Source organism: Crocuta crocuta, unplaced genomic scaffold (assembly GCF_008692635.1).
Source record: "Crocuta crocuta isolate KB4526 unplaced genomic scaffold, BGI_CrCroc_1.0 scaffold16, whole genome shotgun sequence".
NCBI classification, from domain to species: domain Eukaryota; kingdom Metazoa; phylum Chordata; class Mammalia; order Carnivora; family Hyaenidae; genus Crocuta; species Crocuta crocuta.
This window is the reverse complement of record NW_027531893.1, coordinates 1,084,279-1,101,571: the sequence shown is the minus strand read 5'-3', so window position 1 is coordinate 1,101,571 and position 17,293 is coordinate 1,084,279. Positions and strand designations below refer to the sequence as shown.

General features: G+C 39.0%; 1 protein-coding gene across 1 annotated transcript in view; it reads right to left on the bottom strand.

Annotated features, from left to right (window-relative positions):
- The window catches only part of IQUB (IQ motif and ubiquitin domain containing), a 55,189-nt gene extending 44,032 nt beyond the window's left edge, over window positions 1-11,157 (bottom strand). The window contains exons 1-3 of the mRNA XM_077773250.1: window positions 11,117-11,157; window positions 5,421-5,851; window positions 2,179-2,313 (exon numbers count right to left, since the gene is read on the bottom strand). Of these exons, the coding sequence (XP_077629376.1) occupies window positions 2,179-2,313; window positions 5,421-5,847 (562 nt within the window). The 5' untranslated portion in view covers window positions 5,848-5,851; window positions 11,117-11,157. The remainder of the gene's footprint in view (window positions 1-2,178; window positions 2,314-5,420; window positions 5,852-11,116) is intronic.
- Between the last annotated feature and the right edge of the window lie 6,136 nt (window positions 11,158-17,293).

Below are 17,293 nucleotides of genomic sequence, written 5' to 3'. Positions count from 1 at the left end.
AGATACCACTAGTCTATTTTAGCTATGTTTAAGAAAGTATAATGATCTTTGAGTTTCAATTTCACACCCCAAATTCTTAACTTAGAAAATTAACATGAATGTTATATAGGCTCTGTAAGAGGTTGAATAATGGCCCCAGAATATATCTATGTCCTAATCCCCAGAACCTATGAATGTTACCTTATATGGCAAAGATAACTGCAAATCTTATTAAGTTAAAATTTTTGTAAAGGGGAGATTATCCTGGATTATGTAAGTATGTCCTAAATGTAATCACAAATGCCTTTATAGAGGGAGGAAGGGAGATTTGACTATACAGAAGATGGTAAGACAGAAGGAGAGAGAGATATGAAGATGTTCTGCTTGCTTTAAAGATGGAGGAAGGGGCCATGAGCAAGGTATACAACTGCAAAAGCAGGAAAAGACAAGGGAGCAGATTGTCCCCAGAGCCTCCAGAGGAAGAAGAGCCCTGCCTGTATCATGGCTTCATCTGAGTGAAACTGATCTAGGATTTCTGGCCTCCAGAGCAATAAGAGAAATCATGTGTTGCTTTAAGTTACTAAGCTTGTGGTTGTTGTAACAGCTATAGTTTCCTACAGATTCCCAGAGCCCTCTTCATTCCTCTAGTTTATATAGTAGGCTTAGTCCCACCAAATTTGAACTCCAACTCTCTTACTAGAAGAAAGCACCTGTCTTAGAGGGTGGCTGACATAGAATCAAGCTCTTTTATTATCATGGCTGACATAGGCCTGTTACCCAGTGGTGATGCCTCGCACTTACACATAAAGAAGAAAGGTCATGAGTGCAAAGAACAGAGAGTCTCAGGTACCACTAGCCAGCCACTCCAGTCTCACAGTGCTTTCTCTTCTCCAGTTTTGAACTTCACCTTATAGACAGTGCCAAGCAATTTCCAATTGCCTTTTTGCAGTCATACCTACATTTACGTTCAGACTCTGCCAACCATTAGCTGCATGAATTTGTACAAGTTTCCCAAGCTTTAGTTTCCTTCTTGCAAAAAAAAAAAGTTAATAATAATACCTACATCAAAGGGTTGCTGTGTGGGTTGAATGTGATAACGTAGGCAAAACATTTCACAGGACTAGCACACAGTACGTACTCAATAAAGTAACTATCATGATTGTTATTACTAATAAGTTTAAGTTTCAGTGTTGTTTCCCTAATCAAGCTTTAATAATAAGTTGTTTGAAGACATGAACATCTTAGCATTACAGCACATTCATTATAATAGTTTTCTAAAAATAATTTTGAAGTTGAACTGATTATTTTCTCTGATTTGACAAGGAGGAACTTAATAGGTATGGCTTACTCCTTTTTAGTGTTTAGGAATTTTTCCCCACAAAAAAATGTTATTTCCCTGGAAATTTTTTTGTGCCATCTTTATAAGTTGGTACCAAAGCTTTAAAAATGAAAATATTAGGATCTGTGCAGACATATTCTATAGACACATTTATTTAGCTATTACGGTCTTGCTAATTCTACCACAGTTACAAAGATTAAATCCTCTCGTGACACAAAGCTACTATAAAGTGGGCTGTCTAATACTGCCCACAAAATAAAAATACTTCGACAGCATGGTAATGCAAATTCACCTTACTGTATACAGACTGATAGATAAATCATTTTTAGTTCTCTTCTTATTTTATATGTGCTCATCCTTATCTACTTTTTTCAACCTCATGGCCTCCTACTCACCACACAGAATTACTTCCAGCCTCTCTAAATTCTTACCACTTCCCTGAAGTCCCAGGTTCTCTCACCTCTTTGGGACTTGGCCACGTACTGTCACTTTTATTAAATGAAGCTTTCTAGAATCTCCCAGTTTCCTTCTTCTCTGTTCTCACAGCTTTTGGAGCGTATCTCCATTAAAACATTTGCACATTATGTGGTAACTATTGCATATATCATCTTTCTGACTAGTCTGTAAACAATTTGAGAACAAAGTTTTGTTTCATGTTTCTCTACATCTTCAGTTCTTAGCATTCTTAGTATTTAGAGCAAACATGAACTCAATAAAAATGAGTTGAATGAATGCATAATCACAATATAATGTTCAAATAATAAATATCAAGATATTTCATTCAACAAATTAAAGATCTTGATGATTTACATGTTAAAACTAAAGCAGTCTTGCTAAGTTGTATTAGGTTCCAAGCTTACCTGAATATCTTATCTGCAGTATATTAGATGGGATGCTTAATAGGTATGAAAAATGATCCTTGAGATATTTTACAATGGAGTCTATTTTAAAATGCATTATAATTTCCTGGCCCACAGGAAAAAGTACGACTTTTACTGTAGATAAAAAGAGAAAAGAAAGAATCAGTCAAAAGCAAGGGTCAGCAACCCACAGTCCATAAGCAGATAGAAAATTACAGGACAAGTTTTATTCACACAGAATGCAGGTTACCTCTGCCAGGTTCCTCCATGAAACCCCCATGATAAGAGTTACTTTTCAAATTCTATGAGAAGTGACATTCAGTTATGCTTTTAAAAATTAATTCACAATCTCAAGAATTATCATCAGTAGTCAATACCTGCTCCTCCAACTCTAGCTTAAAGTTCAGATCTTTTTTCTATTCTCTGCTATGAGGATCAAGCACTTTCAGGACTACCTCTTTGTCTTTGCTCAGAATACCACAAGAAATAAGAAATAAAGCCAAACTGCTTTTAAAGATTTCCAGTATCTCGTGTTGTACTGGTATTAATTGGTACTAATTTGGTACTGGTATCTGGTATTCTATTACTCAGGTGTAAACATAGGAGCATCTCAGAAACTCAGGCATTTTTGGATATTGAGTATTGGAAGGGGAGACCCTGATACCTAGTTCAGGGGTGTCCCTGAACTTATGAATGTGCATACTTTGATTACACACTGATAGCATGCGTTAGTAAATCAGTGTATATTCATGACGTCAAGAAAATTCAATAAAGAAATCTTCAAAGTAAAAGGTATCTAATACTAAGTCCATTATTCTTCCCATAATTTTTTAAATGCTTATTTGTTTATTTTGAGAGAGAGAGAGCAAGTGAGCAGAAGAGGTACAGACCGAGGGAGAATCTCAAGCAGACTCCACACTGTCGGTACAGAGACCGATATGGGGCTTGAACTCACAAACCGTGAGATCATGACCTGAGCTGAAAGCAAGAGTCGGATGCCTAACTGACTGAGCCACCCAGGTGCCCCATTCTTCTCTCCATAATTGATTTATTGCCAAAATGCAAAGCAGAAAATCACTGTTCATTACAAATATCTAGAATAACTGCACACAAATCTACTTTTCACAAAAATGGACACTATATGACTCACTACACATTCTATAAAATAGGAAATCAAGACACATGTTGATAAAAACTTATTATAAAATGATTATCTGTTCACAAATTATAGGAGGAACACATAGTATTTAAAAGCTGATTATAATGGGGTAAACTTTCTTCTTTTACATCTACAGACTTTAAATCATAACGGAGAAGACGTAATAAGTGAGATGGAGGGTAGACTGCACACTGTAGACCAATAAGTTTTATATATTTCTAGATGCCTGACACATGGCAGTTTTCATAAAGCTAAATGAGACATTTATGAATAATCTTAGAATGAAATTTAACTCGGCATTGTTGATGCTAAAGTTGAGTTGTTTTTCACAGCTATCAACAAAGAAAACACTTTCACAGACATTAAATTATCAGAAGGCTATTTTCATTGTTTTATGGATTCAAAATTTTATGGTTAATATATTTTAAAGCTTTCCTAGCAGTGACTTCTTAAGAGAAGGAGAGTTATGTGAAGGAATTTGTGAGCCTCAGGAAACACGGGACCAAGACAACTTTATCTTAATCACCATGTGTTTGTTAAAAGCTACAGTATCAGGAAATCACAGAAATATCAAAAAATAGAGCTCAGAGGTCCCTGGCTAGCTCAGCTGGTAGGGCACGCGACTCTTGATTTAAGGGTTATGAGTTCGAGATCTACGTTGGGCATAGAGATTACTTTAAAAAATAAATAAACAGGGGCGCCTGGGTGGCTTAGTCGGTTAAGCGTCCTACTTTCGCTTAGGTCATGATCTCGCGGTTCATGGGTTCGAGCCCCGCGTCGGGCTCTGTGCTGACTGCCAGCTCAGAGCCTGGAGCCTGTTTCAGTCTGTGACTCCCTCTCTCTCTGACCCTCCCCTGTTCATGCTGTCTCTCTCTCTCTCCTAGAAATAAATTAAAAAATAAAATAAAATGTGTTTTCTTTAAAATAAACAAACAAACAAACAAATGGAGCCCAAATTTACTGTGAATAATGAAACTAAAGAATAACAGCTTCAGTCACATAAAATTGGGCTTGAATACTTTCTTCTCCTTCCTCTTTCTCATCCTTTACTTGTATTGACACACCACACAAGGATAAACTGCTCCACTGGATTCAAAACCAGTCAAACTAAGTTGCTGTCAACTGTTAAATGATAGCCCATGTTCTCCACCCTATGGATGAACAATTTCAAAACTTATGGACACGAGAGAGGAGGAGCAATCCGTGAATCACCCAACAAGGACGGTTCTACGTGCAGCCTCCTTCTTGCTGCTCCACTGTGACTTTGTTACTAACAATGTAGTAATAACTCCTATATGTCATCAACATTATGCCTTTAAAATTAACCTATAATGCAAGACAACAACAGTTTTTCTGAAGCCAAATATAAAGTTAACACTAAGCAGAAGTATAGAAATATGTGGAAGTAACAAGATGTAAGGAATGAGCACTAAAGATGGAACCAGGAAATCTAGCGTCAAGTTCCATTCCAACTCTTTCCTGCCAGCTATGAATACTTAATTCCAAAGAGGCATGTCAAAGAGTTACAGTTCTACTCAAGAATTTGTCCACTGTTTTCCAAGGTACCTAAACATTTTAAAAATCTACTTTACTTGGGAAAAACAGATCAGTATCAACTTAAAATTTAATAGTGCTCATCTATTTCGGGAAAATAGTATCCTGCAGTATAGAGAAGCTTCACACATAATTAGAGATCCAGTGGTAGTAGCCACAGAAGTCTGGTGGATAAGGGAAAGGGAGAGGGAAACAATGTAATATCAAATATAAAACAAATCTTAAGCAAATTTAGGGGTGCCTGGGTGGTTCAGTTGGTTAAGCATCTGACTTTGGCTCAGGTCATGATCTCACAGTTTGTGGGTTTGAGCCCCGTGTTGGGCTCTGTACTGACAGCTAGCTCAGAGCCTGGAGCCTGTTTTGGATTTTGTGTCTCCTTCTCTCTCTGACCCTCCCCTGTTCATGTTTTCTCTCTCTTTCAGAAATAAATAAAACATAAAAAATTTTTTTTTAAATCTTAAGAAAATTTTTAAAAGTAAACATTGTTCAAAATGAGGTAACGAAATATCCTATCTTCCTTAGGTAATACCTGTTGCTGAGGAATCTTTCATTGATGTTTTCAGAGATTCCTTTATAGCCTGTACTTTGTCCAGTAATGTAAGGGATCCAACATTTGAATCCCATTTGGCTGACAGCATTGCGTTATCATATTCAGTTACATAGCGCTTTTCAGAATATCTTGGAGAATATGAAACGTGTCTGGGCAACATAACCTCTTCCACAGGTTGGTCTTCATCATTTGGTTCCAGGCTTGCTAAACTCTGGCTACGTTCCTCCTCAGCATGCGTGTCATGGCCCTGACCAGACGGTTCTACATGAGATTCATTATCTTCAGTTTGGTCTGTCTCGGGAAGCCCTGCTGAGGGAACTGGAATGGTGATAGTCCCGAAAGCACCATCATTTTCTGGTGCATTAACAATATTCTGAGCACCAAATTCTTCTTCCTGATCAGACATTTTCCTGAACCAAGAAACATAAATACATTTATTACACATAGAAATTTCTATACCAAATATCAAATTCATTGCTGGTATACATAGTAAATGTTGCTCATTATTTTTTTTAAATACTGATTATTTTAGTAATGGCGTCAGGTAAAAACACTGGTGAATTTTTAATAAAAACACCACAGAAAGTAAAAATTATGCCAAAAGAGGATGTCAAAGCACAATAAATTTGAGAAAAATCTACTGTCAAGAATATATTTAAAAATATTTTAACTGATGGGTGGGGGGTGATGGGCATCGAGGAGGGCACTTATGGGGATGAGCACTGGGTGTTGTATGGAAACCAACTTGACAATCAACTATTTAAAAAATATATTTTAAAATATCTTGTCACCTCTTCCTTATGCAATGAACAATGCCTTGTGAAAGCATAATTTGAATAACCTTTTTTCTAAACACAGCCTAAGACAGGATTTATGCTTCTGAGATTACAATTGATCAGAAGCTCCATGGAATCTGCCGGCCCCACAGCAACCGGACCCTAGACCGCATACCCTCTCTGTAGCAGCTCTGCTCTCACCAATTGTAGCAGAGGTCTCCAACCGCCTCTGTTCCCCAGGACAAACATATCAACAAACAACTGTGGGTGGACCTCGGAGCTGACTAGGGCTTGAGCTACAGCAACCAAGAGCTTTGGCCTGGGAGACTGTATCACAGCACCCAGGAGCTTGGGCCAGGGTGGGCCAGGGCAGCCCACAGGCGCAGGAGCTGACCCGCAGCAGTGGACAGCCAGTAGCGCAGGGAGCCTGCCTTTAAAAGCTGGCAGCCAGGAAGGGACGATGGAAGGGAGGATGGGAGAAGTGGCCCAGCAGGGGGCAGACTAAAACTTGGACCAGTAGTGAGGTGGGCAAGCTGTGTTTTGGGCTAACAATAACATTCTCTGGCTACTAGATGACAAATTTCCAAAAATATGGAATATCTAGAATAAAAAATACACTTATTGAATTCAATGAATGTAGCGTTAAAGAGTTGAAGAGAGAATTATTAATGAACTAGAAGACAAAAAGATTTTATACAGAATGTTGCAAAGAGATAAGGAGATGAAAAGTATGAGAGATTAAGGGCCATGCAAAAGAGAAAAAGAAAGTCTAGCATATTTTACTGCTAAGCAGATCTTACTGTGAGCTGAGCTGAGAATGGCTTTGTACTTTAAAATAAAAAACAACAAAAAGTATGCAACAGAATATGCACGAGGCCTGAGAAGCCCTTTTCAGAAAAAGTCTGCCAGCCCCTGATCTAGTATATGTCAAATTGGAATCCCAGAGAAAACAAAAAGATGGAAGAGAGAAAAATTTTTAAAGATAATGGCTGAGAATTTTACAAACCTGATGAAAAATATGGATCCAAAGATCCAAGAAGCATAACATAAATATACACTTAACAGAGTAAGTCAACATAATTCAAAGCCATGTATATTGTAATTACATTACAGATTAACAAAGACAGGTCTGGAAAGCATACAGTGATTATCTACTGTTTTGAATTACATTAATTAGCTAACATTAATACAAAGGAAAAAAGTAAAATTACTGTAGATTTCTCATCAGAATTATAGAAGCCAAGGCAACAATGAACTAATTAAAAGAAGGGAACTATCAACCTAGAATTATGCACCTAACAAAATGATCTTTTGAAACATTTACAAACAAGTTACCACCAAGATATCTACTCTACAGGAACCTGTAAAGGATACACCTGATGGAGGAAAATGGTTTCAAAGTCCAAAGTGCAAAAGGAAAGGTGAACAAATAAATTATAAACATATGAGTAAACCCTAAACAAATACTGTCAACACAAAAAAGTAGAAAATTATTAGACAACAGTAATATGTAATTGGGAAGGGAAAGATGAGTATGAATTGTTCTCAAATCCTTATTCTGTTTACAGAATTGAGGGATATGATATCCTTAACCCTAGGCTTTGTTAAATTAAATATGCATAGGTGAATTTCAAGTACAGCCAATAAAAGAACTGAAATAAAGTTTTAAAATTCCAAAACAATAAAGAGAAAAAAGGAAATGAGAAAAAAACTGAACAAAAGCTCAATTTTTGAAATGTTCAAGAAACCTCTTCAGGCTCTCACCCACAAAAAAAATCTTCCCTTGGTTATTTTCTCCCATAACAGGGCATAATGGCCTGAGTAGAAAGAGTCTCATAATGAAGCTCTGACCCCTAGCAAACATACTCCTCCCATCCATTTGGAGGGGCTGGGGTAATGCTTTTGTCTCTACTGGTGGGTCACCCTCCCCCCGTGAAACGGCCAAGATGTCATCTTCTAAAACAGCAACAGCAACAAAACCAAGAATGTCTGCTCTTCTAAAAACACAACCAGAAGAATAAAAAGACAAGCCATAGCCTGGGGGATAATTTTTTACAAAGCTCCTCTCTGATCAAGGACTTGTAACCAGAATATACAGAAAATTCTCAAAAATCAACAAGAAAAGAATAATAATTTGAAAATGAATAAAATATTTAAACAGGTAAGTCAACAAAGAATTTCATTCAGAAGGCAAACAAGCAGGCCCAGGACTGGAGCGGCACAAGTGTGATGCAGCACCTGCACTGTGCTATACTTGCAGGTGCACCTGAAAATAGATGCCTCCTGAATTTGGGACCCAACTGCCTCATTCTGGTGCTAGCCCTGAGAACAAGCATGTCATTCATTATTAAAGAAATGGAATAAGGAACTCACCAAACTCTACACCCAAAAACAAATAATCCAGTGAAGAAAATGGGCAGAAGACATGAACAGACACTTCTCCAAAGAGGACATCCAGATGGCCCACAAACACATGAAATGATGCTCAACGTCCCTCCTCATCAGGGAAATACAAATCAAAACCTAACTGAGATACTGCCTTGTGCCAATCAGAGTGGCTAAAATGAATAAATCAGGAGACTAGAGATGCTGGCGAGGATGGGGAGAATCGGGCACCCTCCTACACTGTTGGTGGGAATGTAAACTGGTACAGCCCCTCTGGAAAACAGTGTGGAGGTTCCTCAAAAAATTAACAATAGAACTCTCCTATGATCCAGCAGTAGCACTGCTAGGAATCTACCCAAGGGATACAGGAGTGTTGATGCATAGGGGCACATGTACCCCAAGTTCATAGCAGCACTCTCAACAATAGCCAAATCATGTAAAGAGCCTAAATGTCCATCCACTGACGAATGGATCCAGAAGATGTGGTTTATCTATGANCACTTGTTAGGATGAGCACTGGGTGTTATATGAAAACCAACTTGATAATAAACTATGAAAGAAAACAAAAGAAATGGAACTTCAAACAAACAAATAAAATTAGATCAACAATAGAAAGTGCTAGTGAGTATGAAGACAAGTGGAACTCTTACACTTTGATGGTGGAAACGAAAATTAGTATGGCATTTAAAATAATTGTCAGTTTTCTTATAACATTAACCATATGCTTATCATATGACCCAGCATCTGTGTCCTTTACCCAAAGGGAATGAAAAACTACACTCCTACAAAATATGTACACAAAAGTTCAGAAATTCTTTATCCCTTTTAAAAATTTTTTAAATGTTTATTTATTTTTGAGAGAAAGACAGAGTGTGAGCAAGGGAGGGGGAGAAAGAGAAAGAAAGAGAGAGAGAGAGAGAGAGAGAGAGAATCCAAAGCAGGCTCCAGGTTCTGACCTCCGAGCTGTCAGCACAGAACCCGATGGCCTGGGACCCACAAACCATGAGATCATGACCTGAGCTGAAGTCAGATGCTTAATCGACTGAGCTACCCAGGTGCCCCCATAAATTCATTCTTAATCACCAAAAACTGGAAACAACACAAATGTCCCTTAGTTGAGGCATGGATGCACATACGAGACATTCACAAAATGGAATACTACTCATCAGTAAGAAAGGAATAAATTATTGATACACACAACATGGGTGAATCTCAAATGAATTATGCTAAGCCAATTCTAAAAGGTACATACTTTACGATTCAATTAAGTAGAAAAGCAAAACTGTTGGTTCACAACCTCTAGAGTTCCCTAGGGTTAAATCCGAAACTGGGCCCCATACGTGGAACACAAGGAGAAACCAAAGAAAGAGGCAGCATTCCAGATGGTAGGTGGCAAGTTTAAGAGGAAAGGGAACTTACAAACAAGGCTTATCTTTGGTAGTTGCAAGAGAGTAGATATCTGGACCCACGAGCCAGAATCTTAAAGAGTTTATAGGGGCTTTACTAGGTTCAGTCAGGAATCCAGTCCAGATGGTCTCAATAACACATTACTTTCTCAAGGCTGGGTCCTTGAAGCAGCCCCTAGCAGGGGGACAGAGGGTGGGAGGTACAGTCTAAGGAGAGGGGAGGAGCCTGTGATCGCCCCACTCCAGTTCACTGGTCAACTAGCAGTCACATCTCCTCCATGACCACCTCCATCAAAAACACATACCAGTACCTACAATGTTACAGGTACAATGACATACTTGTGTAGGCAGAGAGTAACTGTGGAAGATAAAGGGCGGAGAGAAGAACATGGGAGTAAAACAGATTTTCACTGTACACTCTTACTACTGTTTGAACTTTTTATCATCTTTATGTTTACCTATTCAAACGTAAATATTTTAATCTTTAAAAAATTGTTCAAAAGTAGTCCCTATTATGATTGCACACAAAAAATTCCCCCCTTTCACTTACAATTTGCATGATTTCACTGATATATCTAGAATGTTAGTGGAACTAGAAAGGCTGGGATCCAGTTTTGCCTTTTACCAAATAAACCTGTTGGATTTTTATGTTTTTAAAGAAGTACAGCAAAGACCATGGGTGGAGAGGAGAGTGCCAAGGAGGAAAGTGTGAAAGCCCTCTAGTTAGTAAAGACTGAAATGGTCCCCATGGATGCCTACACGTCTTCTAATGCCAGATCTGGGTTACACAGACGTCCTGCTTTTTTACTACGACAGTGATAAGCGCTCCGGTGGGAGATGAGGTACACCTCCCACCTTGCTGCTGCTGCTGCTGCTTCCCAACTCCAAACCTGAGACACAGAACCAGAAAAGGGGCTAAGAACGATGGGACGCTCTGCACTGCCTCTGAAGCTTAGGTGTAACATTCTCCAGCGGCCAAGCAGTCCCCAGAGCCCAGGAAGGGTCGGCAGCGCCCCGTACAAAGTTCTGGGAGTTCAGCGCCTGTCACAGGTTCAAGGTCGGTCTGAGGGTGGCACCAAGGGAGGGCAGCCAGAACCTGTCCTCCTACCTGACTCAGAAACGCGGCCACTCGGGTCACACAGGTTGGGCAAAAATCGCTCCGAGGAAGCAGCGTCCGCAGCCGCCGCATTCTCTGTTGTCNGCGAGAAGAGGCTGTGCCCCCGGGGGAAAGAAAGGCGGGGGAGGAGAGGGGCGGAGCCAGGGGCGAGGGGCGGGAAGAGTGGGGCAGAGGGCGTGGCGGGACCTGAGCCGGACCTGAGCGTGACCTGGGCGGGGTGCGGGGCGAGGAGAAAGCTGGCGGCAGTGTTTTCCGTGCTGGGTACCTACATCCTAAAGTGAATCGGACGCTACTCTCCAGACTTCTTTAACTTGTGACACAGTTCTCCGAAACAAACGCTGAAAGCAGTTTGGCTTATAGTACTAAAAAGCGTATGTAATATATGTAATGTAATTATATGTAAATATAAAGTGAGAGTGAAGACCTTGGCAGAAGGCGGTTGTACACAGTAGGTGCCTACTTGCTTTTGTAAAAATTAGAACTTCGCTCTTTGCTTCCTGGCAGCCAAAGAGAAAAGGGAGACAAGCTATTCTCTGTTAAGTCAGGAGAAGCAAAGCTTTGGTTAATCACAGAATTATAAAGGTGTTTTTCCATCACTATAAACCCATAAATTAAGAAGGTTTTTAAAGAAGCACATATTGGGGGGAAGGATCAATTATATTCCTATTGCAAATGTTGTGACAAATATCACGTGCCATCATAACAATAGCTAATACTATTATTTGTTACTAAGCACTTCACGTATATTTCTAATTTAATCCTTACAAGGATTTTATTAAGCAGGACTTGTGATTAGCCTCGTTTTACTGAATGAGGAAACTGAGGCTCAGAGAAGTTTAGTGGGAGCCAGGATTAAACCCAAGCAGTCTGATTCCAGAGCCTCGATTTTAAACCACTATTCTATGTTGTTTAACACACTTTGTTAAAAAGCACGTAAAATTGATTAAATTTGTTGCAGATAGTAAAAGTCCATTCTTCGTTCATCATGTTCAATGTCTTCAGTCCTTATTCCACTGAAATTGTATTCTCATCTCCCCAATATATTTTTTTATGTTTCTTATTTATTTTTGAGAGTCAGAGACAGCGCGTGCAGGGGAGGGTCACACACAGAGAGGAGATACAGAATGCGAAGACAGGCTGCAGGCTCTGAGCTAGCTGTCAGCACAGAGCCCAAAGCGGGGCTCTCACCCACTAACATGAGACCATGACCTGAGCCGAAGTTGGATGCTTAACCTACTGAGCTACCCAGGTGCCCTCCCCAATAATTTCTTAATGTCCAAAGTCAGTTTTTCTCAATGTCTTCATCCCGTTTTATGACAATTTCTAACTAGGACTATATAAAACATGTATTATATTCTCAAATATAATCAGCTTTAATAATGGTTTTGAATAAAAGCAAATTTGTTTAAAGCATTTAATGAATCCACACATTCACAAAGAGCTGAGAAAAGGGGAGGAAGCATTCCTATAACCCCTGGGGTTAGTCTCTCATGGGTAAACCAGGTGTGACTGGAGACATGTTAAAAAGTACTTCCAAACAGTCTTCTACTTCCATCTCCAAAATCTTAAATTTTACTAGTAACGAGAATCCCATTGGTTGTAAACACTCACCATTCTGGGTCTCTTTAAAATTTATCATTTGCTGTCCTCCATATTAGGGACACTATGAAAATACTAGGTGTAGGCATAGAGGCAGGAGGTGGAGGAAAGAAAACCTGGTGATAGAAAACTTTAAGTACTTCACAGTGTTAAATGTGACTTAATACCCACTATATATTCCTATTTTATTTATAGTTTGCTGTGGAGATGATCTCACACAACTCAGTCTTACAATATATGAGCCTAACATAATTGGTAGGCTTCTGAGTTAGTCTCTGCAGGTGGGAATGGTTATTACACATCAAAAATCACACACATACACACACACATGCACATACATATCTACACACACATATATACACACAAACATACAGTTGTTTAGTTATACAAAATAATGTAAATGCAGGCTGAAAACAACCAATAGGAAAAAGACTCTCACTTCTAAAAGTGGAAAATAATTTTTAAATTTCATTTTATATTTTGCAATAAACATGCATTTTCTCAGGATTTATTGTTCAAAATAACTTTATTTCTCATGAAACATCTACCTTTATTTATCTCAGTATTTATTTATACAATTGACATGTCTTTGAATGTGTTTTTATTTACAAAGAGGCCACCTAGTGGCTTTATGAAATCACACATTTCAAAGTATTTCCCATTGTTTCCTCCAGGCTAAAATGTATTTTGATATAAATGAATTAGAAAAAGTATTAGAAGAATTTAGAAAACCAGGGACCTGAAGATTATGCTTTTAGAAATTATCTACATAGATTAAATTTGGATCATACGTCTAGGAGCTTGTTAAGAAACTGTATATATATGATCCATAGTCTTTTTTCTGAAACTTTAAGGGACAAATGTGTTTGAAGTCAGGTTTTTCAGATTTTTGAAAGGTAATATGAGCATATGGTATATATTCTGTAACACTGTCAGTAGGTCCGGGGAAGTAGTCCAGAATCAAATACATTAATAAATCTATGGCAAAAATATCTTTATATTCACATTAAAGTCAGATAAAGACCACAAATAGTTTTATGTCAATTCAGGTCAGCTTTTGCTTCCAAATGAGTTATGAAAAAAGCTTCCCATTCAAACTTTCTTGAAGTCTGGTACTTAGGTAGAGAGTGTAGATCTGTTTTATCCTGAGAAAAAGGAATCAGCCCTCCAGTGATAGAAAAAAAGTAAAATGAAATATTCTGTCATAAAGTAGTAATGGTTATCTTTAGAAATGCCTGAAATGTTCATCCAGAAAAAACAAATATGATATTCGAAGATCATGAGAAATCCCCAGAAAAGAATCTCTGCAATGCTTTTCATTTAGAGTTGTGTACAGAAAGAAGCTAATCCGTCATAAATTACATTTAAACACACTGCAAAAAATTAGCTGCTAATATAAACCTAAATATCATTTTGAAAACCCAATGCATGGCAAGCTAAATTTGTGAGTTCTATAGCATATTAAAAAAAATTTGTTTCTGTGTGATTTGCCAGGTTTCATTTCTCCTGCCCTATGGCTATGGAAGCACGTGTTGAAATGGCATCCTCCTCAGCCCAGATCCCTTGAGTGACTCTTTTGAGAACTGTCAGCCCTCATTAGACGTGTAATATAAGAAACAAACTTCTGTTGTTAAGACATTAGGATTTAGGGATAGTCTATTCTAATTCACTATTTTTCTCAATAGTCAGCTACTTTCCTTCACTAACGAGAGTTTTGGCTTATTCCCTCTAAATAAAGACTTTTAAATAAATTTCTCCCATCACTAATTCAAATCACGTATCACATTCCCACTTTGATTTTTTGTGAATTCTATTAAAAATAAACCTCTTCATCCTCCTCTCACCCAAATGTCTACCTTTTCATTTACTTTGTTCTCAAAAAGCTAGTATTACCATTATTGTAGTGTGGGCAGCAATGCCATTACTTAAGTACTGAGATTTAAAGGATTATCTCCTCAGTTGGAAAATACTCATGGTACATTCAGCCATTTGCTACTTTACCCTAGACCCCACAACACACTTGCATAGGAGTTTCTTTAACTTTATGTAACCATGGAGGCTGGGAAGAAAAGGCACAGGCTGATAGTAGCCTATATGTGGGAATTTTCTTTTTCTTTTTTTTTTTTTTTTAAAATGTTTTATTTATTTCTAGGAGAGAGACAGCATGAGCAGGGGAGGGTCAGAGAGAGAGGGAGTCACAGACTCTGAAACAGGCTCCAGGCTCTGAGCTGGCAGTCAGCACAGAGCCCGACGCGGGGCTCGAACCCACGAACCATGAGATCATGACCTAAGCGAAAGTCGGACGCTCAACCAACTAAGCCACCCAGGCGCCCCTATGGGAATTTTCTTATACAGAGCATTGTTGATTTCCTCCCTTTAATAGAGAAAACACAAGGGCAGCATCTGTGTTCCAGTGATTGGGGCCTGACGTAAAGAACTGAGGAAGGTACATATAAACTCTGGAGTCTGCTCTGCAGTTGAAGCACATGTGAAGCAAGGTCCTGCAAAACCTGAAGATCTTAGCTTCTGACAACAGTAAAACTGATCTCTTAGACTTCCTGAGAGAGTTCCTGGATAAACAGAACACAGACTACCTGGAATACCATCTTGGTGGACAGAAGGAATTAGAAGAGCTGGCCCAAAGGGAATCTGTTTGAAAAGCCTGCTGAAGCATCAGGTAGAAACAACCTCTGAGGGCAACACAGCAAGCCTTCCCATTGTAGGAGGTCCCAAAGTCAGCTAGAGTTAGAATCTTGATCTCCATGCGATAGAAGACTGCTTTCACTTTTATCTCGTATCCTAATCCCCATTGTTGTGCTTGAAAATAAATCTGCTTTGCACTATACCAGCAGCAGCAAAAAGCTCAGTTAGCTTCACTTCTGTAACTTCACTTCGGATTAGAAAAGGAAATGACAAAGATAAACTCCTTTTCTTCCATCCCCCAATTCTGAGTGGGATAGAGCAATGGATAATGAAGAAATACAATGAAAGCTGGTGCCTGGTGGCTCACAATGGCTGCCACTGCTGACATCCTATCATTCCTATTCGGGTAAGACTACTTCTCCAACTTCTGTTGTAGAAAGGATGGCTGCCCTCAGTGTTGAGTGGGCTCCTGTTTGCCCTTGACAGTCATCGTTTATTCCTGTTACCTTACGGAATATTTTTCTTTTAGAAAGAGAGAGCATGAGTGGGGGACAGGGGCAGAAATGTTGAGAGAGACAGAGAGACAGACAGACAGACAGAGAGAATATTAAGCAGGTTCCATGTTCAGCATGGAGCCCAATGCAGGTCTTGATCCCACAACACTGGAATCATGAACTGAGCCGAAATCAAGAGTCTGCTCAACCAAAAGAGCCACCCAGCGACCCCACCCTCATGAAATTATTTAACATTTCCTTTTTCTCTCAAAATCATTACAGGCTGAGTAAAAAATTACATGATCATCCTAGATGTAAATCATTTCTACCCCAAAGGAAAGAATGGGAGAAATTTGAATATTCTGCACTAAGTACCCAGATAGAAGAAAGGGGGCATCAACTTTGCTGCCATCTTTTTGTCTGCAAAGCTCAACCTAATTAGCTTTTTTTTCATTTGAAGTGTGTGATGAAAGATTAATCTGAATGGAACATGAGATGCCTTAGGGAGATCTGAAATAGGCCATTCTGAAAATTACTCAAATTAGTCTAGAAGCCACTGGGCAACACTGAAGCTCTTTACATAGAATCCTTTTTAAAGTGATCAGGAAAGCTTAATCTGGAAATTTATAGGAAGCAACCAGAAAACATTTGCAGGAGGAAAGAACTATCAGATTCAGTAAGGGCATTTGGAATGGCAGTTAGTAAAAGTAAAACTAAACGTGAAGCACACAGCAATGCCTTTTAAATACCTACCCCATTAACATTATCTACCTATACTCCACATGAAGGTCTTTGCACAAAATGAAATCCAGCTTACTACCTCTGTTTCTATTTGTTCTGTATAGTGACTTTGACAGAACAAGTCAAGAGCCAGAATCAAGGCTCTTTTGTTATAGTCCAAAGGTACAGGCAGGAAGTAACCACCTGAGGATATTCATGAAAAATATGACGGTTAAGAACATGAGTTCTGGAGCAAGGCTGTCCAGGTTCAAATTGAGCTCCACATCTTACTAGCTATACAACCTTGGTTATGTTATTACATCATCTCTTCACCTGTTTCTCCAAGGTCCCCATGTTGCCCACGGTGGAGTACAGCAGCAGGAGAGCACTATTCACACTGAATTCTGGTTTCCTTACCTGGAGAAATGGAGATAACTTGCAAGATCACACTTTTTTTTTTTTTTTTAATGTTTTGTTTATTTTTGAGAGAGACAGAGTATGAGTGGAGTAGGAGCAGAGAGAAAAGGAGATAGAGAATCTAAAGCAGGCTCCAGGCTCTGAGCTGTCAGCACTGTGCCCGACACGGGGCTTGAACTTACGAGCCATGAGATGACCTGAGCCAAAGTGGGACCCTTAACTGACTGAGCCACACAGGTGCCACCCCACAAAATCATACTACTAAGAGTTATAGTGCAGATTTAAGAGGGAAATT